The sequence below is a fragment of the Pongo pygmaeus genome, chromosome 7, assembly GCF_028885625.2.
Source record: "Pongo pygmaeus isolate AG05252 chromosome 7, NHGRI_mPonPyg2-v2.0_pri, whole genome shotgun sequence".
Lineage (NCBI taxonomy): Eukaryota > Metazoa > Chordata > Mammalia > Primates > Hominidae > Pongo > Pongo pygmaeus.
The window spans coordinates 157,514,212-157,537,296 of NC_072380.2; the positions used below are offsets into that span (position 1 = coordinate 157,514,212).

Consider the following 23,085-nt stretch of genomic DNA (forward strand, 5'->3'; position numbering starts at 1 on the left):
GGCGGGGGCACATATGGAACCTCCCGTGCTCACGCCCCCCCCACCACCCAAGGTGAGCAGGGTGCCAACAGCCTGTTTCCTCTTCTCCTGCTGGACCACGGCGTTTCTGCCCCCGAGTTGGGACTGTGGAATGGTGTGGGTGCTGTGGTCTGCTCCATCGCTGGCTCCTTTCTGGGTGGGACCTTGCTGGCCAAGCACTGGTGAGCCCTCCCCCGTGTACCCTGCCCACCCACCTGTACCCGAGCTGCCCCCAATCCACTATACTGACCCATTTCCCACCCCCACCCCAGGGAACTGCTGCCTCTGTTGAGGTCAGTGCTGCAGTTCCGCCTTGGGAGCCTAGCCTGCCAGACTGCCTTGGTCTTCCACCTGGACACCCTGGGGGCCAGCATGGACCCTGGCACAATCTTGAGAGGTGAGGGGCTGGCCTTGAGGAGGAAGAGAGGGGCCAGGAGCCTGGGGCACTGCTGACTTCTGCCCTCCCAGGGTCAGCCTTGCTGAGCCTATGTCTGCAGCACTTCTTGGGAGGCCTGGTCACCACAGTCACCTTCACTGGGATGATGCGCTGCAGCCAGCTGGCCCCCAGGGCCCTGCAGGTGAGGAGATGTAGCAGGGACACAGAGGGACCACAGGGCTGGGGCTGTGTGGGCCTGACCCTCACCGTGACCCCCACCCCCTCAGGCCACACACTACAGCCTTCTGGCCACTCTGGAGCTGCTGGGGAAGCTGCTGCTGGGCACTCTGGCCGGAGGCCTGGCTGATGGGTTGGGTCCACATCCCTGCTTCTTGCTCCTGCTCATTCTCTCTGCCTTGCCCATTCTGTACCTGGGCCTAGTACCCAGCACCTTTCTCTGAGCTGGGTGGCTGGACTGGTCAATAAAGCCACATGTGCCTGTGGCCCAGATGTCTCTGTGCCTGGAATATGTCATGTGCTTGTCCCCAGGTCATGGGGGCTGCCTCATTGGCGAGGAAGGCCCATAAAAACAAAGTGAGCACTTTTTATTCTGCATTTTGAAGCCTCCTCGTCCCCACACCCTGTGGCAGGTTTTGCCCAGGTCCTCAGTCACTGCCCTAGCCTCTGACAACCCCAGCTCTACCCGACATCCCCCAACGCAGTGCAGTCAGCGGGCCACCCGCAGGAGCTCTTCCGTGGCCAGGCCCACCAGGGCGTGGAAGCTCAGGTGCAGGTATTTTCTCCAGAAGCGCCGGTCCTGCCCGTACACCTGGGCCGGGTAGCAGGGGCTTCCTACGGTGGAGCCAAGACACAGCCGCCAAGACACAGCCGTGAGCCCCAGACCCAGCCTGCAGTGGGTGGAGCCTCCCAGGCCTCACCTGCCCCAGCCCCCAGCCCCAGCCTGCAGCGGGTGGGGCCTCCCAGGCCTCACCGATGCCGTGGAAGATGCGGGCCACAGCCCTGCCCGAGAACTTCTCCTCTGGCCTCAGGGACAGGAACTGGCGGATGTCGCAGCGGACCTGGTCTTCCCAATCCTGGAGCTGTGTGGACAGGCACATCAGGCTTCCTCTGAGCTCCCATGGCGCTGCATCCACACAGCAAGCCTCATGCAGCCCAAGGAACCTGCAACCCCGATGAACTGCCTGGCCTTACTGCACTCACTCTGGCCTGCCCTGGCTCGGGGCCCTGTGCGTCCTCCATGCCTCCTGGCCCCTGTGCTTCCTCTTCCTCAAAGTAGCGGCCCAGCAGGTCCTTGAGCCTGGTGCTGCGCTCCTCATCCTGCTGCTCCAGGCAGGGCCCGCAGCTGGGGAAGGCTACGCTGTGGGGAGGAGCCTGTCAGAGCTGATCACTGCGGGGGGGTGGATGGTCCCAGGCCCTGCCCGCCTCCTCCCAACCTGCGAAAGGCCTGGAAGGTTCTCCGCAGACGGGCCAGGGCCTGGTGCTCCCGGGCCTGCACACGGCCATAGAGGAAGTCACAGATCTGGTCCTTTTCCTCAGCGGTCAGGTCTCCTGGACTGCGAAGGTGGAAGGCCAGCCCACTGAACTCCACAAGCACCCCTGTCCCACGTTGCACACCTGCCGGAAAGCATGTCAGATGCAGGCAGGCAGCATCCAGGGCGGTGTGGGGTGGGAAGAGGCGCACCTGTCCTGGGCTCGTGGTCCCACTGCAGCTGGCAGAGAGCCCGCCGCACAGAGGCCAGCTCCCAACCCATGGTGTCCACCAGCTTGACCATGTCAAACTCCACGGAGCTGCTGCCTTGCTCTGGGTCCTCAGGCAGCTGCTGGGCCAAGCACACAGCCAAAGGGGGACACCTGTGCCCAGGGAAAAGGGGACATGTGGCCAACAGCCCTGATTCTCCAACCTTATCTCCAACTCAGGGCAGGGTGTGCTTACCTGTGGGCTAGGGCCTGGAGCTGGGCCGGGCCCCCAGGGCAGTTCAGACGGCAATGGGTATAGGTGGTCGCCATCAGCTCCAGCCAGTGGTGTGGGTGCAGCTCCAGGTAGCATAGCAAAGTCTCGATGGCTGGGGGCAGAGCAGGGCTCAGGAGATGCGAGGATGGCCCATCCCCACCCCTGTGGCTTACCCCAGGTTCCTCACCCTCCTCCGGCATGTCCAGAGCCTGTACGGTAAGCTGTATTGGGAGTGCCCGCTCATGGCCCATGCAGGCCCTTCTAGGTCCTGGGGTTGCTTGGTGGCCACCAAGCTGCTCAGCCTCTTCAGCGGGGTACTTGGGCACAGGCCTCTCCCCACCCACGGCCCCTTCCTGCTCCAGGGGCGGCCTGGTGCACGTGCAGGCTGGGAACACGCACTGTACCAGCCTCTTCACAGCCAGGAAGTCCGTGCTGTCGGCGTGCACGTGTCTGCGCAGCTCTCGCAGGTCTTCACCCTGCAGGGCAACTTTCATGAGGGTGGGGTGGAGCACTAGGGGCTTGAGCACTGGCATTTGGGGGGGGTGCCAACCTGGGGCTGTAGGAAGAGGTGGCAGTGGGCAGGCTGCCCGTCACGCCCGGCCCGGCCCACGGCCTGCACGTAGCTCTCGAAGCTTGGCGGCAGCCCCAGATGCAGCACAGCCCGCACATCTGGCCGGTCCAGCCCCATCCCGAAGGCCACCGTGGCCACCACCACCCGCAACTGGCCCTGCATGAAGGCCCGCTGTACCCGCCGCCGTTCCTGGCTGCACATGCCTGCGTGGTAGGCCTCAGCCGTGGTTTTGGGGGCACGACCTTTGGGGAAGACAGGCAGGTGGTCAGTGGGATGGGGCCATGGGTGCCCAAGGTGGGTCCATGGGGACACCAGCCCTGTCCACGCCGTACCTCCAGACCCTGGGACCCGGGCTGTGTGCAGGCAGGTTCGGAGGAGCGCAGCAATCCGCTCTGTGTCCTCGCGCCGGTTGCAGTAAATGATAATGGAATCCAGGTTTCGAAAACGTTCGCCTCGCAGCAGCGTCAACAGTGCCTGATGAGGAGTGGTTGGCGTGGGCAGTGGGGAGTGAGGAGGGGTCGGCGTGGGCAGTGGGGAGTGAGGAGGGGTCGGCGTGGGGAGTGGGGAGTGAGGAGGGGTCGGCGTGGGGAGTGGGGAGTGAGGAGGGGTCGGCGTGGGGAGTGGGGAGTGAGGAGGGGTCGGCGTGGGGAGTGGGGAGTGAGGAGGGGTCGGCGTGGGGAGTGGGGAGTGAGGAGGGGTCGGCGTGGGGAGTGGGGAGTGAGGAGAGGTCGGCGTGGGGAGTGGGGAGTGAGGAGGGGTCGGCGTGGGGAGTGAGGAGTGAGGAGGGGTCGGCGTGGGGAGTGGGGAGTGAGGAGGGGTCGGCGTGGGGAGTGGGGAGTGGGGAGTGAGGAGGGGTCGGCGTGGGGAGTGGGGAGTGAGGAGGGGTCGGCGTGGGGAGTGGGGAGTGAGGAGGGGTTGGCGTGGGGAGTGAGGAGGAGTGAGGTGTGGTCGGCGTGGGGAGTGAGGAGTGAGGAGGGGTTGGCGTGGGGAGTGAGGAGTGAGGAGGGGTTGGCGTGGGGAGTGAGGAGTGAGGAGGGGTCGGTGTGGGCAGTGGGGAGTGAGGTAGGGTCAGTGTGGGCAGTCAGCAGCCAGGGCCCTGCAGGGTCCCCAGAGCACGCACACCCACCTGGTCTGTGTCCCTGTCCATGGACACGGAAAGGTGCAGGTTCGCGGGAACTGGGGCTGGCCTGTGGAGGCCAGGCTCTTCAGCCACAGCCAGGTGTTGTGCCACGTCACTGGCAGTGCGGTGTGTGGCTGTGGCTGTGAGACCCAGGAAGCAGTGCACACCCATGCGCTCCCGAAGCACCTGCACCAGAAGCGTCAGTGGTGTGGGGCCGCCCAGCCCATCCCGGCCCTAGCCATCCACCCCAGTTCACATATGGCTCACCTTGCAGACGCGCAGGTAGCAGGGCCGGAAGTTGTGGGACCACTGGGAGAGGCAGTGGGCCTCATCAATGCAGGCAAAAGCAACTGGAGGCAGCTGTGCAGCTGGAGGGAGGCCTCCTGCTCCCACCAGCGCCTCAGGTGTCAGCATCAGCACATGTACCTGGGCAGCCCGAACCTGAAGGCAGCAAGATCAGAGGCACAGCCCAGGTGCCCACCCACTGCCTCACTCACCCCTAGGCCCATGAGGCCCCCACCTTCTGCAGGACAGATTCCCGTTGCTTCCTGGTCATGCCCGAGTGTATGCAGGCCGCCTTGAGACACGGTGGCAAGCCAGACACCTGCAAATGCAGGAGCGATGGCCGTCATACGCCAGCCCAGCCCTGGCCCTTCCCCAAGTCATCCCAGAACTGCTGCCATGTCCATCCTAGTTCCTCAGGGGATAGGAGAACCAGGTTCTGGGTCCTAGGGCCAAGGGTTTAGAGCCAAATGTGGGCCTTGGCCCAGGAGCCCCGGAGCAGACAGACCGAAGTGGGGATGGCTCTCTTCCCGGCACAGCTCCTGTGGGGGTGGCCGTGGTGCCTGTGGAGTTGGGCTGCCTTCGACCTGCTGCCAACACTGGGACTGAGGCCACAGACACCTTGAAGCTCCCAGGAGGGGGTGGTTAGGGGACAAGCAGCAGTTGCCCTTGGGAGTCACAAGTGCTGGTTCTTGACTGTGTTGGTGTGCCCAGGACCCTGTGTGCACACCTGGTCGTCCATGAGTGACAGCAGGGGAGAGACGACCAACGTCAGGCAGGGGCTGCGCCGGGTGTAGAGCAGCGCCGGGAGCTGGTAGCACAGGGACTTGCCGGCACCTGTAGGCAGCACCAGCAGCGTGGAGATGCCTGGATGGGGCAGGAGTCAGCAGCAGGGTTCTGCAGCCTGGCTTCAGCCCAGCCTCAGCCCCGGCAGCCACGCTCACCAGACAGGATCCGCATGACTGCACGTTCCTGCCCAGGGCGGAAGGCTTGGTGCCCCAGCTGCTCCAGGGCCTGGAACACCTCAGCCGGTGTCTCTGCAGACACAGATGTTGATCACCATGACTGGAGTCACCCCAACCCCTCAGTAAAGGCTCTGGGCCAGAAGCGGACTGCTCACCTGCCAGCTGCCCTGAGGGCCCCAGGGAGTAAAGTGGCAGCACAGCGGGGTCCAGGCTGGGCACCTCAGGTACAGGTTGTGGTGCAGGAACCAGTAGCTCAGGCCCAACAGGGTGTGTGTCTTCCTCACTTGCTGGGACAGGCAGGAGAGGGTGGAATGGGAGCTCCAAGTCGGGCAAGACAACCACCGGCCACAATCTCCCCTTCCCTCAAAGGAGGTTGGCAGCAGGCAGTGCCCTTCCTCTGGGCTACTTTTTCCAAAGCAGAAAAGGCTGACAGCCATCCTCGTCTTTGCCACCCTCCTTCAGGGCAGCCAGGGTAGGGCCTGGACCAGGGGTATCTGGAAGGCCTGTTGCTTGGAACATGAATGTCCCCCAAAAGAGCACTGCGCCCTCTCCACAGTGTCGGCCGGACCCACCCTCCAGGGCAGATGTCTCACCTGGCTGGGGACACTGGGCTGCCCGGTGATCGGACTGCTCATTCAGGAAACAAGACTCCTTGATTGCGACTGTGGCACCACCACCCCCAAAACACTCCCCTTTCTTCCGCCACTTCTGCTTCCATGCCTGGGGGGTGCCCACATAGGAGGGTCACCGGGCGGGAGATACGGGAGGGCTGAGGGGAGGGAAAGGGAGCTCCTGTCCTGGCCCGTCGCTGTCTTACCTGCTTGCGGAGGAGCCTGCCACGAAGTGCCCGGCCCCGCACGTAGTGTTTCTGCTTCATGTTGAGCCGTACGTAATTGCCCCTGTCATGGCGGGCCAGCCTAGGGAAGATGTGCAGGTGGGCTGTGCCCTCAGCCTTCCCAGCCCTAGCTTGACTGGAGGGGCTGAGTCTGTGGTACCTAGGGGTTGACGGGCTGCTGCAGGGCTGAGGTGGCTGTGCCTGTACAGGTTCCCCTGGAGGATCTTCCTCAAGTGCTACAGCCCCAGCCCCCTCCGATGGGGATCCAGCGTGGCTGCTCTCCTGCTGGACCTGTGCGGGGCTCCCCCAAGGCTCCTCGTTCCGTCTCCGCTTCTCGCCTCGACTGCTGCTGGGCTGGGGTCTCCCTGCACCGATGCTGACTTCTTGGAAGGCTGAAATCTCTGGGCCCTGGGAGCCACCACCAGGACCAAGGACAGCTGACTCACCAGGGGTCAGAAGTTGTGATTCCTCTGAGCCTAGATCAGGCCTGCAGGCTTTGGGGGCCCCCAGAAAATCTGGGACCTCACTGTGACATCGCTGTAACCAGCCAGGATCTAGGGAGCCCAGCCGCTGGCTCAGGGATGCCTGCAGATGCTGGAGCCGGCCTGGCCTTGGCTGGGGCTCGGGGGGATGTGGAGGCTCATCACTGGCTTTTTCTGCAAAGGAGGGAACAGGCCCTGTACCTGGGGGCTTTGGGGTGGGCGTCTTGGATGAGGATCTTCCTAGAGGCCAGGGTCTGCGGCCCAGGGCTGGTCCGGCCTGGAAGGGGAACAACAGAATAGCAAAAGGAACTCAGGCCCCTTGGCTACTGTAGACTCTAAAACCTAGCTGAGTTCCCACGCTCAATCATAAGGCACGCTAATTAGCACAAGACTGGGCTAGAAAGGGAGTCAAGGGCGAAGGCCCTGAAAAACTTCCTGGAGACTCGTGCCCTGGTTGGCACAGGAGCCTGTGCCTGTCTGTGTGGAAAAAATGACAAGAGGGTGACCCGGACCGGAAGCAGCTCTGGACCTAGCGTGGACTCACTGCCTGCCCACCCCTCACCTGCAGGTTGCCTTTCAGATTGGCCTTGAGCCGCTGCCCGTAGTCTGGCACCGAGCCGTGGCAGCTCCGCCCTGGCGTAGGTTGTGGACTCTGGGTCGCAGCCCGATTGAGATGGGGCCCCCAGCAGTGGGATTCTGGCGCCTGCAGGTGACAATAGGAGCAGAGGCCAGAGAAAGACTGTTGTGGCGGCAGAGGCGCTCTCAGCCGCCCCTCCCACACCTGGAGCGAGGCCCGGCCCTTCTTCACTTTGCCCAGTCCCCCTCCCAAGTTCTGTGCCCCACAGAGGCCTGGCCGCGACTCCGTTGCTCCCGCCACTCCGCAAAACAGGAAAGTGGGAGGAGGCTGGGGTGGCGGGGCCTGGGTACCTCTTCGGCCGCCGCGGGGAGCGACTCGGAGCTGCGGGGCCCGCCGCCGGCCTGGCCCGTGGTCCGCTTCAGAGCGCGGTACTCCCGGTAGAGCGCTGCGTGGGCGAGCGGGAGGCGGGGTCAGGGTGGGGCCTGGGCCCCTGCCGACCCAGTGTCTTCCCGCCCCCGCCGCCCCGCCGCCCCGCCGCCCCGCCGCCCCGCCGCCCCGCCGCGCGCTCACCGCGGGTGTCCTCCGGCGCCGCCTCCACGTCGTCCTGTAAAGGGAACGCGTCAGCCGCGGGCCGCGCCCTCAGCCCCTCGGCCCCTGGGCAGCCCGCACCTGGGTCGGTCGCCGCCCGCGCTGCTGCCGGAACGCGCGCTCCCACGCCTGCAGCCGCTCCCGCACGTCCCGCAGCCGCTCCATGTCGCTCCCACCCGGCCGACGCACCTGCCGTCGCCCAGCAAATCTCCCGCGCAGCCGTCGCTGGGGCCGACAGCCAACGCGGGTGCGCGACGGGCCGGGGGCGGGGCCACCGCGCCCGGGCAGCCAATCCGTCGGGCCTTAGACAAGCAGGCAATGGGAGGCGTCGACGTCATCGCGGGGCGCCGCGGCGCCGGGCGGGGAGCGGCGGACGGTCTAGGCGGGGCTGGAGGCGGTGGCTGCGGCTGCGGGACCGGTGAGCGCGGGCGGCCAGGCGGGGGTCCGAGCGGGGCGGCGCACGCCCCTGGCCCTGCCTGGCCTCAAGGGGCGGGGCGCCGATTGCTCGGGGCGGCCTGGCTGAGGGAGGCAGTGGCTGCATTTGGGAGCCCGGGGCCCAAATGCATTTGGGAGGCCGGGAGCCCGGGAGGTGCCACCACGGGCCGGGAAGGACTGGGAGTCACCGGGCCGGTCGGAGCGGCGTCAGGCCCTGGTGGGAGACGCACCCGACCTGGAGGAGCAGGGCCCGCCCGGGAGGCGAAAGAGCGGAGGGTCCAGCGGCTCGAGGCCCGGAGGAGCCGGGCGGGGGCGTCTTCGCGAAACGCAGGCGGCCGAGGACCGTCGGGTTCCCTGCGGCCGGCGGGAGGGGAGGGGGCGTCGCACGGAGGTGCCTGCCTCCCTTGGTGGCCAGGCCGTCTGCTTTCGTGTCCTCCCGCGACAAGTGCTCGGTTGGTCTGTCCTGTCAGAGCGAGTATGATCGTTGAGATCTGTCCACCGGCAGAACTAGGTCGAGGGTTGGTGTCTGGAACTTTTCAGGAACCGGTGCCTTAAGGACTTATTTGTATGTAGAAAAGCCGACAAAAAGAAGGGCCTTGGGGCCAGAGTGTCTTCCCCAGCCCCCTTCCCTGGCTTGTCACTCAGGCTGTGACCTTGGGCCAGGCCTAGGCTTTCATTTTCTAATCTGTCACAGGGAGATGGCTGCGATTTAGTTTTGAGGATGCTACAGGCAGCAGCAGGGCTGGCACCCTGTGTCACAGGTACCTTGTGGCCTTGGGAGTGTTTGTGCATCTCTGCAGCTTGGGTGCTGCTGAGGCAGCTTTCTTTGCCTTGTTTGAGCAATCTGTAGCCTTGCACCTTCCGAATCCCACATACTTAAGACTTGGTCTTTCCACAGTGGCTCTCCAGGGAAGAGGGAGAGGTTTAGGCCAGTGGTAAGGGCCAACAAAGGTGAGGGTTGCTTTCTTTCAGGGTCTTCGTGCTTGCTGACATTCTGGAGAATAGTAGCTTTTGGGGGGGGCTTGTATTTCATGGGCTACATCATCTGGACTCAGTGTTCCCTGGGTCTTGGTCTTTTCAACCTGCCTTGTTGCTTATGAAGCTGCTTCTGTGCTTCTAGCTCTTTGTAGTTTTGTGGAGTCCAAGGATAGCCCTGGAGAGCCTCTGTGAGGAGAGGGGAGGGAAAGGTGATTTGGCTGCTTGACCCCTTGGAGTGTCCCATCAATAATAATGCTGATGAAGGTTGGTGGGGGGAGAGGCCTGGGCTTTACTCAGGTTTCGAAGAAGGTTTTGTGAAGCAGCTTTGTAATTTGAGAGGCCTGAAGTACCCATGGGGGGCCCTGCAAGGCATCTATCGAAAGCACGCCCAAGCAAGTGAGTTGTTGACAATGCCACACTGCTTGACGCTTAGTTTCTTTAAAGAGGTCCTGTGCGTCTGGAGGGCTGGGGCTGAGTTGTGACCTTGTCTGCCAGTTCACTGCACCCAGCCCAGCGCTAGGCATCTAACAGGTGCTTCTCTGTGCCATGGCCACTGCTAACTGCTGACTTTGTTTCAGGCACTATGCTGGGCCTTCCTACCACCTGTGTGTGGCTTGGTAGTGGCCTAGGGTCTCTCCTCCCTGCTGAAGTCCCTCTCCTGCAGGTGGCCGTCTGCCCGGCCCAACGCCATGCACACGCTTGTGTTCTTGAGCACGCGGCAGGTGCTGCAGTGCCAGCCAGCTGCCTGCCAGGCCCTGCCCCTGCTGCCACGCGAACTCTTCCCGCTGCTGTTCAAGGTGGCCTTCATGGACAAGAAGACAGTGGTACTGCGTGAGTTGGTACACACGTGGCCCTTCCCGCTGCTCAGTTTCCAGCAGCTGCTACAGGAGTGTGCCCACTGCAGCCGTGCCCTCCTGCAGGAGCGGCCTAGCACTGAGAGCATGCAGGCTGTTATCCTGGGGCTGACTGCCCGGCTCCACACCTCAGAGCCTGGGGCCAGCACACAGCCCCTCTGCAGGTATGGTCTTATCTGAAGGGTCGTCAGGCCAAGGGTGTGTAAGTGGGTCCCCTGAGGAGACTTGGGTCATAAAGTTAGCAAGAGCTCATGCAGGAGCAGGTACGTTGCTCCTGTCCCAAGGTGGCTGGGAGGGGGTATGGGCCCTGCCCCTTGACCCGTTCCTCAGACCATTCCTACTCCCAGGAAGCATGCGCTGCGGGTGCTGGACATGACAGGCCTCTTGGATGATGGTGTGGAACAGGATCCTGGCACCATGAGCATGTGGGACTGTACTGCTGCCGTAGCTCGCACATGCATCGCCCAGCAGCAGGGTGGGGCCGCAGAGCCTGGGCCAGCCCCCATCCCTGTGGAGGTGCGTGTGGACCTGCGGGTGAACCGGGCCTCCTATGCATTCCTGCGGGAGGCGCTCCGAAGCAGCGTGGGCAGCCCACTGCGGCTCTGCTGCCGGGACCTGCGAGCTGAGGACCTGCCCATGCGCAACACGGTGGCCCTGCTGCAGCTTCTGGATGCAGGCTGCCTGCGCCGCGTGGACCTGCGCTTCAACAATCTGGGCCTGCGCGGCCTGTCTGTAATCATCCCACACGTGGCCCGCTTCCAGCACCTGGCCAGCCTGCGGCTCCACTATGTGCATGGGGATTCAAGGCAGCCGTCCGTGGATGGCGAGGACAACTTCCGCTACTTCCTTGCCCAGATGGGCCGCTTCACCTGTCTGCGTGAGCTCAGCATGGGCTCCTCTCTCCTTTCAGGGAGGCTGGACCAGCTGCTCAGGTGAGTGGGCCCCACCACTGCCCTGCCCCTCCCTTCTGTAGGGACCCTCCCCGGCTCTGCCTGTCTGTGACCCCTGTGTCCCCTGTAGCACCCTGCAGAGCCCCCTGGAGAGCCTGGAGTTGGCCTTCTGTGCTCTGCTGCCTGAGGACCTGCGCTTCCTGGCACGGAGCCCCCATGCTGCCCACCTCAAGAAGTTGGACCTGAGTGGTAACGACCTGTCTGGCAGCCAGCTGGCACCCTTCCAGGGTCTGTTGCAGGCATCAGCAGCCACACTGTTGCATCTGGAGCTGACTGAGTGTCAGCTGGCAGACACCCAGCTGTTGGCCACACTACCCATCTTGACTCAGTGCGCCAGTCTCCGGTACCTTGGCCTCTATGGCAACCCACTGTCCATGGCGGGCCTCAAGGAGCTGCTGCGGGACTCAGTGGCGCAGGCTGAGCTGCGTACCGTGGTGCACCCCTTCCCCGTGGACTGCTATGAGGGCTTGCCCTGGCCACCGCCTGCCTCTGTCCTGCTGGAGGCCTCCATCAATGAGGAGAAGTTTGCCCGCGTAGAAGCCGAGCTGCACCAGCTGCTTCTAGCCTCAGGCCGTGCCCATGTGCTCTGGACCACGGACATCTACGGGCGACTGGCTGCGGACTACTTCAGCCTATGATGAAGTAGCTCTGGGTGAGACACAGGCCGCCCTGCAGTCTTTAGGTAGGCAGGGCCTTTGCTGGGACCCTGCTGGAGGCCTGTCACAAAAGCACTGGTTTCTGGTTTCCTGCTGGGTCTGCCTTGCTTCTGGGCACACCTTGAGCGTCCCCTGCTTTCTGCAGTGCCCCACGCGGTTTTCCCTGCACTTGCTCCATAATTGGCTGATCATCTGTGGGCCCCAGGGCTGGATGTCAGGCCTCCATTGCGCTGCTCAGTTTGGCTGCATTTGGCTGCCGTCTGGGGTCCTGGTCCTTTGTGCAAATGCTTTGGGATCCCAGTTGTGAGCTAAGAGATGATGGCCTCTCTGGGCCTTTCCCATCCCTTTATTGAGAGCTCAGTGCTTCTGGGGTTGAAGTTGGACAGAGGCCTGCTTCATGGAGGCTGGGGTCCCCAGGCACTCGTGCCTCTTACGTGTTCCCTACCCTGCAACCCAGCCACCCCGTTGGGCTGGGCTCGGGCGGGAGGGGGTCATCAAGGTACACATGTGCCTGGAAGTTGAATTTGTGGCTGTTTTTTTTTCTGTCCACGTTGGTCAGCCTTATCCTTATCTCTGCTGTCACCCCCAACATGGCCACCGGGCAACAACTGCCATCCAGCCTGTCGCCCCGCCCCTCGTGGGGCAGCCCCATCTGCACTGCCGGCCAGTCCCATCTGCACTGCCGGCCAGTCCTTGCTCTTCCCACCTTTCGGAGGCCCAAGATCCTACTGTGGCCGGCCAGGGCCAGCGAGGGACCCCCCCCCATGCAGAGCTGGAGGTTGGGGTGATGTCTTTTCGGAAGAGCTTCAAGGGAGGTGTCGGGGCCTCCCTGGGCACCTTCTATTGCTACCCCAGGATTCCCGAGTGCAACGCTGCCGGCCCGCGCCCCACATACGGCTCAGCCCACACCGCGGCTTCCACCTTTACTGACGGAGCATGCGCGGGGCCGCACCGGCCAATCTCCGGCGCCCACGTCATCCGCGCGCCCGCGGCCCTAGCAGTGGATCTCGTAGGCGACCGGCGGGGGCACGCGGAGCCCCGGCCCCGCCCCCTCTGCCGGTCCGCAGTCCGCGGGCGCCTCCGCCGGACCCTCGGCGAAGAGCGGTTTGGAGCGGTTGATGACGAACATCTCGTGGCCGCGCTCGTCGCGGAGCTCCTCTAGCTGTGCGAACGTACAGGGGCCGTCCGAGTAGTCGTTGACGAACAGCGCGCCCTCCCCCGGCGGCCCCCGCGCCTTTTTTCGCCTGCGGCGCCGGCGACAGATCATGGCGACCAGAAGCAGCGCCGTGAGCGCCAGCAGTGCGATGGCCGCCGCAATGGCCGTCTGCGTGGCCAGGCCCAGGGCGCGGAAAGCCATGCTGCCCGCCTCGGGCCGGGGCTCGCGGCCGGCGGGGCGGGCGGCCGGAGGTGGCGGTTGCGCGGGCTGCTGCGGCTGCTGCCGGGACACGTTGACCAGGAGCCGGAAGGGCACGCGGGCAGCGCCGCCGGCGTTGGAGGCCTCGCACTCGTACTTGCCGGCGTGCGCTAGCGTGATGTTGCTGAGGAAGAGCATGCCGCTGCCCGTGTCGGATGCCGAGTGTCCGCCCAGGCCCAGGGCCCCGCCTTCTAGCTGGGCCTGGGCTCGCGGCCGGCCCTCGCGAGGCTGGGGCACCTTTCTCCAGGTCACCAATGGCTGTGGGTAGCCGGAGGCTTGGCAGGCAACCCGCAGGTCCTCACCCAGGTTGGCTGTGAGCTCCAGCGGCTGCACGTGGACAGAAGGCGGAATGCAGATGAGGCTGCTGTGGGATACGTCCAGGAGACTCTGGAGCGCCAGGCGCGGGGGCTCTGCACACATGATCTTCCTGTCCCTGGAGGTGAGCAGCCGCTGGCCGCCCTCCTTGATCCAGGCACCCAGCCAGTGCAGGGCGCAGTCACAGCGCCATGGGTTCTCTGTGGGAGAGCAGCATTAGGCAGGTGTCTTGAGGGTGCTGCTAAAACAGCCTGTGCAGTTGGGGTTTTGCAGGCCAGGGCAGAGGCCTCTTTCCCACCTCCCACAGCCTTTTCACACGGAGTCCAAGGCCCCTGCCACCCGTTCCTTGATCCCAAGCTCCTTGGGGCGGCGGCAGGCCCTTCACCGCCCCCCACTCCCCTTTAGCTCTGTAATGCCTGCCTGTTATAGATCACTTCTCCGTCGGTCTCTGAGAAAGCACCTGCTCCTCAAGTCTTCCTGCAACAAGTGCCACTGTTTTTAGGAATCTGGGCGTCCACATAGACATCTCACCAGTACTGAAACCTCATAAGTCCTCTCAGCCTTGTCTTTGGATGCCCTCTCTTGGGAATGTCCCCAGTCCTGGTCAGCTGTCTCTCTCCTTTGCAATTTTGTCTGCCTCCCCTCTGAGAGCCTAAAAGTGTGTAGAACCCTCAACTCTGTTAAGTCACCCTGTGGAGTTCCTGTCTTTTCTGTTTTCCCCCGGCAGGATGCCTGAGCTGTATCCCCCAGCACACCCGTTCCCGCAGCCTTCCACTGTGGCTGCAGGCGGTGGTGCAGCCCTTCAGACTGCTGCCCAGTTGCCTGCTGTCAGAGCCCCTCCACACATGAGCCTGCTCCCTACTGCCACCACCGTGGCGCAGACAGACGCTTTCCGAGGAAGAGGTACCTGTGAGGCGCAGGACTTGCAGACTGGCCAGGGGCTGCAGGGCCTCTCGGCTGATGGTGCCCAGCTGGTTCCTGCTGAGGTCCAGCAGTGCTAGGGAGGACAGCCCCGCTAGAGCCTGGTCCTCCAGCAGCTCAATGCTGTTTTCTTGCAGGTGAAGCTCCTGCAGTCGCTGAAGTAGGGACAGCAGATCGTGAGGAAAAAGGGCGCCGAGGTTGGGGGCATGTCTCTCTTCTTACCAAGCTAGACTGGGTTGCCTTTTCTAACTATTCCAGACCTACAGGGCGAGGGGCCATAATGGAGTATCCCGCCCCTTTAGACCCCAGGCGCTCACCGGCAGGTGCAAGAAGGTGAAATCCAGCAGCCGCACCAGCTGGTTGCCCGCCAGGTAGAGCACGCGCAGCTGGGCCAGGCCTGCGAAGGCGCCGCTGCGCAAGCTGCGCAGCCGGTTGCTGGTGAGCGCCAGCTCCAGCAGGCGCGGCTGCGCGCGGAAGGCGCCGGCCTCCAGGGCGCGCAGGCTGTTGTTATGCAGGTAGAGCCGGCGCAGAGCGGCGAGTGGCGCCAGGGCTCCCGGCTCTAGGCGCGCGATGTTGTTGTCCTGCAGGAACAGTGTCTGCAGGCCCGGGAAAGAGGAGGCGCTTATCCCGCTGCGGGGGTCTTCCTCTCCCTGGGGGCACCCCGTCCTCCCGCAGCTCCACACGGTGCCCACCTGCGTCCCTGGCGGGATTCCCAGCGGGACGACGCGCAACCGCAGGGCGCCACACTCCACCGTGGCGCTGTAGCAGCGGCAGGCTGCTGGGCAGCCGGTGGCGCGGAGCGGCAGTAGTAGCAGCAGCAGCAGCAGCGGCAGTGGCAGTGCGGGGGCCCTCAGGGCCATCTCCCGAGGCCCGGCTCCTCACCGGCCCTTCCGCGGTTCAGCCGCGGACGCGTGCCCTCCTGAAACACAGGTTGGCAGGCCAGTCTCGGCAGTCGAGAGCCAGCCAATAGATGGAATGGAGGCCTGCACCTGCGTCTAACTTTTGACGCTATAAATCGGTTCAAGAAACTAATAAAACGTTCTGGTTTTCTCCTTTGACAAAAACATTTTCTTAAAGCTCTGGGGCATCAGGTTCAAATTTAGAATTCCTGGTGTTCTCAGTCTCTTCACAGGATGTGACCATGCAGGGAGAGCCACCCAACCCTGTCACCTCTTTCTCCACCCATACCCAGCAGGTCAGGAGCTTCCTGGTCAGGACGTGGATGTGTATCGCCTGCTGCCCCCGACTCTACCCCCAGGCAAGTGGCTGCTACTTGGTTCTAGGGGGCAAGAAGCTGGAAGTACAGGGTATGGGCTTGGGAACTTTGCTTAGGTGACAAAGCCCGGGGTCCCATTACCCAAGCATGGCTAGGAGTGGGAGAGCAGGCCCTGGGCAGACACGCCTCCTTGTTATCCTGTGGGGGCCTGGGCAGAGCTGGCCTCAGAGGAGCTACGAGCCCCAGGGAAGTCAAGGCACAGCTTTGTCCAGCACCTGCTCCTGCTGGTCTAGGGGTGGGACCAGCTTAACTAGAATTGGGCCTTTTTCTCAGGTAGCCTGTCAGAGAATTGGGGGATGAGAAAAATAATAGGAAAGTCGGCTCAGGAGCTGTGGGTCTGTGCTTCCCATGCTGGTCCCCAGAAAGGTGTCCTGTCTTTGGGGATAGCTGGGGCCCTGGGAAAGCTGAGGTGTGACAGGGGAGGCCTTGGGCCACCAACTGGGTTTCTGGTGTGGCTTCCCAAGTGTGCTCTGGGAGCAGTGTGACCTCTGAGATCAGCAAGGAGCAGGGAGTTTGCTGGGGGATCATATGCATGTACTTGTCCTAAAGAAATGGGAAGGCTGGGGTCTGGTTTCAGGAACAGAGTCCAGTTTTAAAAGTAGAGATCTGGGCTAAGCCAGCCAGCCCACCCGAAGCCAGGGAAAACAGGGCTGCGGGTGTCCTGTTTCCCAGCCTCATCTGGCCGGCCTCCCCAAACATTTGCCTGTCCATCAGCTCTTCCTCCTTGCAAGTCATGTGGAAAGGGACAGGACCAAGTGGCCTTGGTGTTTGTTTAAATCTTGCCCTAAATTGTAACTCACGTGATTATTTAAAGTCACTAGAAATAAGTAAGCACAGCAATAAAGTTTTAATGGAATAGCTTCGGCCCAGGCAGAGGCAGTTCCCAGATGTCTCAGGATGCGTGTGAACCCCAAGAAGTTGGGGGCGTTATCTGGGCCCTTGGGATCCATTCCCCTGGGTATAAAGGGTTGGTACGTGGCTCCAGGCCTGGCCCAGTCACCCTCCCCCAGGAAGGCTTCTCAAGTGGAGAAGCTTCTTGGCCTCAGAACTCACGGCGCTGCTGCTCACGCTGACCCCCCCCCCCCAGATGCAGATCGGTGTAGAAGGGCCTGCCAGGGCAGGGATGAGGGCCCCAGGCTGGAAGAAGCCCAGAAATCCTTTTACCAGAGGACAACCCCCTAATCCGCTGGGCAGGGGCGGGGTGTCACACGCAGGATTCCGCGACGACTGTCACTGCCTCCTGGGCGCCCCTCTGTGCGGGAGGGGGAGGGAAGAGGATGGAACGCCCTGTGCCTGCCTCGGGCGCAGTGCGAAGCCCAAGCTGGTCTCTGGGCGGCCCGTGCGCACCTCTGCAGTGCTGCGACCCGGTGCCTGTATACCCCACGGCCGCCTCTGCTACCCACGAGCGCCGGTCGATTTTCGGCCGGGCCCAGGGAGGGCGTGGCCTCGTTCCCCATCCCCCTCCAGGACCCACGCCCTTCTCGGAGCGCACCAGGGTCAGAACCGGGATGGTCCCCGATCCCCCAGCACCCCCAGGCCTGGTGACCTTGGGTCGGGCGTCCCCTCACCTGACGCTCCCGCGGCGAGCAGCTCCCCCGCCGTGCAGGTGGCGGCCCGGCCCGAGCCGCGGCCGGGCTGGGAGTGGGCGGGGGACGCTCGCGCACGCGCACCAGAGCCCCGCGCCCGCCGCCAGGGCCTGACGTCTCGAGCGCGGGCCAATCCGGAGGGCGCCGGAGTCGGGTGCGCGGGGGGCGCGCGCCGTGGGGAGCGGAGGGTCCGGGAGGGCCAGGCCGCGGCAGCACCAAGGACAGCGCAGGATAGGGGCGGGGCCCAGGGCGCGCAGGCGCACTAGACTGCCGCGAGAGCGGGTGGCGCGGGCTTTCCGGGGCGTGGGGTCCCGGGGTAGCGGGGTGAGAGGCGCCCGCGGCCTCTCGCCTTTCCCTTGGCCCCGCTCAGGGCGGCCGAGCCGCGAGCAGCAGCGGGGCCAGGTCCATGGTGAGAGTGAGGCGGCGGCCCTGCCAGCGCACGTGCGAGGGCAGCGCAGGCGCGCCGGGCCCGTACTCGAAGCAGGCGCTGAGCTCGAAGGCCAGAGCGGAGCGCACCAGGCCCACGCCGCCCGCACGCTCCGGCGCCGGGTGGTACAGGCGCCCGTTGGCGGCCAGGGGCAGCAGGCGCGCCGGCTCGAAGGGAACGGCCAGGGCCTCGCCACCGCCGCAGTAGGAGAGGCGCGGAGGCCCGTGGTCCGCGGTCAGCAGGTGCGTGAAGACCACCGGCCGGTCCTCGCAGCGCAGGAAGTTGCGCTCTCTGCCGCAGGGCGAGAGGAAGGGGAAAGCGGCCTCGTAGCGCCCGCTGCGGTTGGGTCTCAGGCGGGAGAAGAAGGTGACCAGGAACTGCGGGTCTGGGGGATGAAGGGCGCGGGTGCTCAGCGCGCTGGGCTCCCAAGGCCTCGGGCCCAGGACCATACCGAGGGCAGGCGCCGACGGTAAGAGGTTCGCCTGGCCTCACTCAGCGGGGTTCCTGAGCGCAGGACGCCCACTCCTTGGTGCGCTGGGCCCGTCGGCAGTGTCGGGGAGCCCATCCGGGGCTGCCCGGAAGGGAGAAAGAAGGGGCTGGGGAGGGAGGCACAGCATTACCTTTGAAGCAGGTGATGAAATTTTTCATTTTGGAATCATCCAGGAAAAGCTGCAGATAGAGGGCCAGGCCGTGATAAGTTCCAGCGTGCAAGTGGGGGCGAGGAAGCTCAGGAGGTCCTGAAGCTCGGGAGGTCCTGAACCGGCCTGAGCCCACTTTTCCTGCTTGTCTGTGCACGCCGCATGCAGGGAGGCGCGTGGAAGGTAAACCTGGTGGCCCTGCCGACTTATCCGCATCTATGCGCACCTCTGCTCCCTGGTCAGCCAAGTCTTTCCCACACCTTTTCCCTCTTTTCAAGTTTGTAATCAGTTGTGCCACCTCCTCCGCGGAGACTACCTGGCCTGCTGCCTCCCGGACATGCAGCTGCCTTTGACAGGGCTTCCAAAAAAAGGCGGGGCGGCCCGGGTGTCTCCCTGGCAGCGGCGAGAAGTCAGCGCCGGGGCTGGGGACTTGTAGGACAGAGTCCGGAGCTGCACAACGCAGCAGGGACGCGGCCCATGTAGGAGCCTCGGCCCGGACCGACCCAACTCCCCGTCTTTCCAGCGCCCTCTCCTCCAGCCCTGCGGAGTCGAGGTTGCCCACCGCGCAGGCCCCGCCCACCGACCCCCCGGGACGTCCCTCCGGCCCCGCCCCTCAAGCAACGGCCCTGCCCCCGCCCACCTGGCCCTGGTGGTCCACGTAGTAGAAATACTCGCGGGTCCGGGGCTCGGGACTCTGGCCCTGCGTGTAGGAAACGCTCCCAACCCCGCTGCAGGCCCGGGCTCCCCGCGACCGCGCCAAGACCAGGGTCCGCAGAGTCCCGCACGGCGGCCACATTCTCCTCCCGCGCCGGAAGCGACCAGCAGGTCACGCCGGAGGCGGTGCTGCGCGAACTCGCGCCCGCCCGCAGCAGCCCCGCGCTTCGCGTTCCGGCGGCGCCCGCCTCCGCGACCCGGGCCCGGCGCTCTTCCCTCTCCCTGGGGACTCCGGGACTCGCCCACCCTCGCCTTCCGAGAGGCGTGTGCCCGCGACGCCCCTTCCGGTCCGCCCCGCTTCTCTTCCCGCCCCCGGCCGCGCCCACAAGGAACAGGAGGCGCAGGGTCCATGTGCACTTTATTCACTCGTGTCGTCGCCTCTCGGGTCCATGCGTCGGGGCGAGCGTCTCAGCCGGGCGGGACCGCAAAGGCCCCGGGACCACCCGACTGAGGACGCCGCCCAGGCCTCGGCAGGGCTGGGGCTTTTGTTTTTAATAAATAAAAACCGAACTCTAAAAAATATATATATAAAAACTGGGGAGAAATTAAGTTTTACAACAATTGGAACTCAAAATTCCAAAATGGAAAATGTACAAACTCGGTCCCCCAGTAGCTCTGGCCCCGAGAACAGGCAGTCCCGGGCCCGGCGCCTTCCCGCTCGTCTCCTGCAGGTCTGGGATGGGGATGGGGTAGAGCTTGGTTTTTGGTCAGAAGCCAAGAAAAAAGATCGGAGAAGAAAGGAAGGAATGACCTCAACTTGCTCTGCACGGAGAACGGGGACGGCTCAGAGATAAATAGCATTTAGGTTAAAACTATGTCATTAGCAAATTTAGTTCTTATATCTTTCCCTCTATTTATATCTTTATACACGGTGGGCTACGATGCAGGATAGATTCTGGATTTATAGTTTACAGGAAGAAAAAAATACTCTCGCCCCTCCCCCACCCTGCCCCCAGAATGCCTGCCCAGCCCTGCTCCCTACCCCAGAGGACTTTGGTTTGGGGGCCCCCACCCCACCCACCGACAGCCTGCCAGGCCCCGGGCCCACTGTCCTGGAGCCCCCAAACTCCTGAGCAGTCACCAGCTGGGGACCACGGGCCGAGGGAGGGAGAAGGGGCGGGGACAGGTCGGGAAGCTCCCTCGGGGCTGGGAAGAGCTGCAGGCCAGGACGAGGACAGAAGGAAGGGAAGGAGAGACGGGGGCGGCTGGGCAAGGCCCAGGCCAGGGCGCGCAGGAGCCACAGGGAGGCAGCCCGGCCCCAAGGAGGCAGTGTCGCTCGGCTCCAGGACACAGAAGGCACTTTCTCGGAGCTGACCCGCGGCCAGCGGAGGGCGAGGCGGTGCCCGCGGGAACTGGCCGTGAGGTGGGGGGCCAGAAGCGCCCTCCCCGCCGCTGCTGTGCCCTGGCTGCACCCTCAGACCGGGCAGAAAACGTGGGGAGCGCCGGGGCCTGGGGGAGTGGAGGGGGCTCCAGGGCTGGGCCGGGCGATTCTGGCCCCTCTGCCGGGAGAGCGAGTGCGGGGTTCGGCCTGGCTGGGGGCGGCAGGACATCCCTCCTGTCCCCGGGCGCCCCCGCTACAGCACGCCCTCCATGAAGCTGGTGTCCAGGTGCTGGATGAGCACGCGCAGGAAGGACATCTCCTTGCGGGTGTTCTCGAAGATGACGCGCGGGTCGTCGGACTGGCAGCGCAGGCAGTTGGGCGCCATCACCATGGCCAGGTTGCTCACATCCATCTTGGTGACTGCGACGTTGGCCGGCTGCACGAAGACCTGGTGGAGAAGCGAGGGTGGGCGCGGAGGGGCAGGGGCGGGGCGGGGAGGGGGAAGCAGCGGGGACCCCCGGGGAGGGAAGTACCTGCAGGAAGCGGATGAGGTAGCACAGCACCATGCGGTTGATGCGGGGCAGCGCGTGCACCACGGCCACCGCCGCCTCGGGGCTGTCGTAGTGCGCGATGCACTGCTCGTAGAACTCGTGCGGGATCAGGGGCTCCTCCAGCTCCCGGTACCACAGCTTCAGCAGGGACGCTGGGGACACAGCACGGGGCTCAGTGGGCCTGCTCGGCGGGCATCCCTGGGCCAACTGGGGTCCCGTGGTGGACACGCATGGAGGGGTGCTGTGGGGGACAGGCTGGGATGGCCGGCCCATTCTGGACAGGGCCCATCTGGCCGGGCTGGGCCCTGACCCCAGAGGGCCTTTCAGCTCCTGGGACCTGAACTTGATCCTGGAGGCATGGGGGTCACGCCAGCAGAGACGTGCAAAACAGGATTTTTCTCAGGAGGAGCCTGTGTAGCCACCGTGAGGGGGTGTCTGCATAGCAGGCACAGCTGAAGGACACAGGGCAGAGAGCAGCAGGTGGGGAGTGGGCTGCATTGCACAGGTAGGCCTCGGGGTGCCCCGCAGACAACTGGGGAGACTGTCCAATGAGCGGGAGGGAGGATGTGCTGGAAGTGACTGGGAAGCCATCATATCACTGGGCAGGAGGCAGGATCAGGGTGGACCCGAGAGGCGGAGACAGGGGCCCCTTGAGAACCATTGCCTGAGCCAGGCCTGCTGTGCTGCAGCGTGTGTGGGGGACTCACCAGGGACGTGGGGGTCTTCCAGGCCTGTGGGCACCTTCCACTGGTCCACCTGCAGCTTCAGGGCATTCACCTCGTCAATGTCCCCAGGGACCCTGCAGGGCACAGGGCAGGTCTCAGGCAACAGGAGCCTGCGCTGCGGCTTCGTGATTCCACCTGGACACTCCCTCCGGTAGGCTGCTGCTGACCCGGGGAGGGGAGCAAAACCTCAGGACCGCCCCCACCCCGGCTGGCCTCTTTCCCACGAACATGGGTGGGTGGCGCTCTTCAGGATTCCTGCCCCACACACCTGGGTCCGAGTGTGGTGCTTCCCCAGACCACCGTCCCTCCCTGGATCCCTGCTGGCTCCTTATGTGGATGCCCTCACCAAAGGGCCACTGGGGCTCAACCTGCAAGCCTCAAGTTTCCTGAGCTGCCCTCCTGGGGCCTGGGTGCCCCTTGCCCTGACAGGTGAGTCACGGGAGTGGGTGGCACCCTGTGCCATCCCTGTTCACAGACAAGGGCTGCCTGTCATCTGAGGCTCACACCCCAGGCTGTCCATGGCTGGTGTCCAAGCACGCTCCGGACCCCTGGTGGCCATCTCTGCAGGGGCGCCCTCCCTGGCTGGCTGTGCCGCCTCTTTGGAATGGGTCCTGCCCCCTCTCCTGGCCCTCACATCCTCAGGGTCAGCTTCCACACTGTGGCCCCACCCTTCCATCTGCTCTCAGGTAGGGGTGCGGAAGCAGCCTAGTGGGCCTGAGGCTTAATGGCCCCTGCATGCCAGAGATGCATGGCGGACACATGGCTGTGGCCCCCACACCCGGCGCCTGGGGTTGCCGTGGCACCTGAAGATGCCCTCTGTCTGGTCACCGTTGAGCGCCAGCACCTCCTCAGAGAGCCGCGTCTGCACCCAGGGCAGCTGGCGCTCGGGGTAGCGCTCCCTCTGCATGCCCATGACCTCCTGCAGTGCGCTGCCGAACATGGACGGGCTGAACACGGCGTTCTTGGCGTGCCGGATCTCCTCCACGTTGGGCTTCTTCAGCCCCTGTGAAGACAGAGGCTCCGTCCTGGTCTGGCCTGGCCCTCCTCAGGACCCCCCGCCACCCCGGTTGGCCTCTTTCCCATGAACATGGGTGGGTGGCGCTCTTCAGAGTTCCTGCCCCACACACCTGGGTCCGAGTGTGGTGCTTCCCCAGGCCACCGTCCCTCCCTGGACTAGCCCTCCTCACCCCCAAACCCTAACTCCTCCTGGGCTGCCCCTGGCTCTGCCTCCCCCACCTCTCATCCCTGTGAACTCCTGGCTCCAACTAGAGCTACAGACAAGCCCAGCTCCTTGGCCGGAGTCACTGTCTACAGCACCAGCTCGCAGGGGCCCTTGGCAAGGTGGGAGTGAGTCCTGGGCCGGCCAGGGCTGTTGGGAAGCACAGCAGAGGCCAAGCTGGCTGAGCTGGGGTGAAACTTCCAGAAGTCTATGGCAGTGCTGAGAGCCCTGGGGAGGGGTGTGATGGAAGCAGCGCATCAGAGAGACGAGGACGTGGGGAAGGGGCCAGGCTCTTGGGACAGGTCCAGGGAACAGGGTC

The 23,085-nt window shown here is 64.4% G+C and overlaps 6 protein-coding genes across 38 annotated transcripts in view; 2 read left to right on the forward strand and 4 right to left on the reverse strand.

Moving 5' to 3' along the window:
- Positions 1-3,371, forward strand: part of MFSD3 (major facilitator superfamily domain containing 3) — a 5,784-nt gene extending 2,413 nt beyond the window's left edge. The window contains exons 2-5 of one of the 4 annotated variants that reach the window (XM_063669252.1): positions 53-200; positions 291-415; positions 487-596; positions 944-3,371. In XM_063669252.1, coding sequence (XP_063525322.1) covers positions 53-200; positions 291-415; positions 487-596; positions 944-1,015 — 455 coding nt within the window. In that variant the 3' untranslated portion in view covers positions 1,016-3,371. Of the gene's footprint in view, positions 1-52; positions 201-290; positions 416-486; positions 597-681; positions 905-943 lie in introns of those variants that run through there. The other 3 variants (XM_063669254.1, XM_054499360.2, XM_063669253.1) reach the window with 3 other exon arrangements.
- RECQL4 (RecQ like helicase 4) lies at positions 984-8,755 on the reverse strand. Of its 22 annotated transcripts, none has more exons than XM_054499338.2 (22): positions 7,976-8,069; positions 7,769-7,802; positions 7,549-7,643; positions 7,184-7,324; positions 6,300-6,898; positions 6,122-6,221; positions 5,898-6,024; positions 5,460-5,591; positions 5,284-5,376; positions 5,070-5,206; positions 4,578-4,661; positions 4,325-4,498; positions 4,064-4,243; positions 3,270-3,411; positions 2,917-3,179; positions 2,554-2,842; positions 2,349-2,478; positions 2,097-2,266; positions 1,849-2,029; positions 1,616-1,772; positions 1,386-1,494; positions 984-1,246 (listed from the first exon to the last, which is right to left on the reverse strand). In XM_054499338.2, the coding sequence occupies exons 6-22, from the start codon at positions 6,179-6,181 to the stop codon at positions 1,122-1,124; spliced, it is 2,553 nt and encodes an 850-aa protein (XP_054355313.1). In that variant the 5' UTR covers positions 6,182-6,221; positions 6,300-6,898; positions 7,184-7,324; positions 7,549-7,643; positions 7,769-7,802; positions 7,976-8,069; the 3' UTR covers positions 984-1,121. The 22 variants fall into 22 exon arrangements, with proteins under 22 accessions (XP_054355313.1, XP_054355314.1, XP_054355310.1 ...); XM_054499339.2 differs by having other exon boundaries at positions 6,823-6,898; positions 7,976-8,032; XM_054499335.2 differs by having other exon boundaries at positions 5,070-5,176; positions 7,868-7,993.
- LRRC14 (leucine rich repeat containing 14) lies at positions 8,105-12,176 on the forward strand. Of its 2 annotated transcripts, XM_063669245.1 has the most exons (5): positions 8,105-8,204; positions 8,916-8,982; positions 9,864-10,217; positions 10,401-10,985; positions 11,074-12,176. In XM_063669245.1, the coding sequence occupies exons 1-5, from the start codon at positions 8,105-8,107 to the stop codon at positions 11,639-11,641; spliced, it is 1,674 nt and encodes a 557-aa protein (XP_063525315.1). In that variant the 3' UTR covers positions 11,642-12,176. The 2 variants fall into 2 exon arrangements, with proteins under 2 accessions (XP_063525315.1, XP_063525316.1); XM_063669246.1 differs by lacking the exon at positions 8,916-8,982 and having other exon boundaries at positions 8,126-8,204.
- Positions 12,177-12,569: 393 nt separating this feature from the next.
- On the reverse strand, positions 12,570-17,232 carry LRRC24 (leucine rich repeat containing 24). Of its 3 annotated transcripts, XM_063669247.1 has the most exons (5): positions 17,154-17,232; positions 15,002-15,228; positions 14,627-14,905; positions 14,296-14,464; positions 12,570-13,588 (listed from the first exon to the last, which is right to left on the reverse strand). In XM_063669247.1, exons 2-5 carry the CDS (start codon positions 15,167-15,169, stop codon positions 12,654-12,656), a joined length of 1,551 nt encoding a protein of 516 aa, XP_063525317.1. In that variant the 5' UTR covers positions 15,170-15,228; positions 17,154-17,232; the 3' UTR covers positions 12,570-12,653. The 3 variants fall into 3 exon arrangements, with proteins under 3 accessions (XP_063525317.1, XP_054355329.2, XP_054355330.2); XM_054499354.2 differs by having other exon boundaries at positions 14,627-15,228; positions 17,154-17,225; XM_054499355.2 differs by lacking the exon at positions 17,154-17,232 and having other exon boundaries at positions 15,002-15,831.
- On the reverse strand, positions 16,414-19,032 carry C7H8orf82 (chromosome 7 C8orf82 homolog). 2 transcript variants are annotated; one of them, XR_010127315.1, is made up of 4 exons: positions 18,877-19,032; positions 18,219-18,267; positions 17,154-17,983; positions 16,414-16,837 (listed from the first exon to the last, which is right to left on the reverse strand). XR_010127315.1 is itself a non-coding variant. In XM_054499372.2 (3 exons), exons 1-3 carry the CDS (start codon positions 19,030-19,032, stop codon positions 17,538-17,540), a joined length of 651 nt encoding a protein of 216 aa, XP_054355347.1. In that variant the 3' UTR covers positions 16,414-17,537. The 2 variants fall into 2 exon arrangements, 1 of the variants encoding a protein (XP_054355347.1); XM_054499372.2 differs by having other exon boundaries at positions 16,414-17,983.
- A 263-nt stretch (positions 19,033-19,295) lies between these two features.
- The window catches only part of ARHGAP39 (Rho GTPase activating protein 39), a 157,356-nt gene continuing 153,566 nt past the window's right edge, over positions 19,296-23,085 (reverse strand). For 4 of the 5 annotated variants that reach the window (XM_054499347.2, XM_054499344.2, XM_054499340.2 and 1 more), the window contains 4 exons: positions 22,351-22,550; positions 21,530-21,621; positions 20,805-20,974; positions 19,296-20,719 (listed from right to left, as the gene is read on the reverse strand). In XM_054499347.2, coding sequence (XP_054355322.1) covers positions 20,525-20,719; positions 20,805-20,974; positions 21,530-21,621; positions 22,351-22,550 — 657 coding nt within the window. In that variant the 3' untranslated portion in view covers positions 19,296-20,524. Of the gene's footprint in view, positions 20,720-20,804; positions 20,975-21,529; positions 21,622-22,350; positions 22,551-23,085 lie in introns of those variants that run through there. The other variant, XR_008504250.2, reaches the window with a different exon arrangement.

What these genes read in the sequence shown, in the direction of transcription:
- C7H8orf82 (XM_054499372.2), bottom strand. Translation starts at nt 19,032, where the DNA reads ATGTGGCCGCCGTGCGGGACTCTGCGGACCCTGGTCTTGGCGCGGTCG. An exon ending in ACGTGGACCACCAGGGCCAG is followed by an intron (nt 18,268 to 18,876) that starts GTGGGCGGGGGC and finishes CTCTATCTGCAG; the next exon opens with CTTTTCCTGGATGATTCCAA. An exon ending in TTTCATCACCTGCTTCAAAG is followed by an intron (nt 17,984 to 18,218) that starts GTAATGCTGTGC and finishes TTCATCCCCCAG; the next exon opens with ACCCGCAGTTCCTGGTCACC.
- LRRC14 (XM_063669245.1), top strand. Translation starts at nt 8,105, where the DNA reads ATGGGAGGCGTCGACGTCATCGCGGGGCGCCGCGGCGCCGGGCGGGGA. An exon ending in GCTGGCACCCTGTGTCACAG is followed by an intron (nt 8,983 to 9,863) that starts GTACCTTGTGGC and finishes CCTCTCCTGCAG; the next exon opens with GTGGCCGTCTGCCCGGCCCA. An exon ending in AGGCTGGACCAGCTGCTCAG is followed by an intron (nt 10,986 to 11,073) that starts GTGAGTGGGCCC and finishes TGTCCCCTGTAG; the next exon opens with CACCCTGCAGAGCCCCCTGG.
- LRRC24 (XM_054499354.2), bottom strand. Translation starts at nt 15,169, where the DNA reads ATGGCCCTGAGGGCCCCCGCACTGCCACTGCCGCTGCTGCTGCTGCTG. An exon ending in TCACCTTCTTGCACCTGCCG is followed by an intron (nt 14,465 to 14,626) that starts GTGAGCGCCTGG and finishes TCCCTACTTCAG; the next exon opens with CGACTGCAGGAGCTTCACCT. An exon ending in GCAAGTCCTGCGCCTCACAG is followed by an intron (nt 13,589 to 14,295) that starts GTACCTCTTCCT and finishes GCTCTCCCACAG; the next exon opens with AGAACCCATGGCGCTGTGAC.
- RECQL4 (XM_063669230.1), bottom strand. Translation starts at nt 7,951, where the DNA reads ATGGAGCGGCTGCGGGACGTGCGGGAGCGGCTGCAGGCGTGGGAGCGC. An exon ending in GCGGGCGGCGACCGACCCAG is followed by an intron (nt 7,803 to 7,867) that starts GTGCGGGCTGCC and finishes TTCCCTTTACAG; the next exon opens with GACGACGTGGAGGCGGCGCC. An exon ending in ACCTCTTCCTACAGCCCCAG is followed by an intron (nt 2,843 to 2,916) that starts GTTGGCACCCCC and finishes GTTGCCCTGCAG; the next exon opens with GGTGAAGACCTGCGAGAGCT.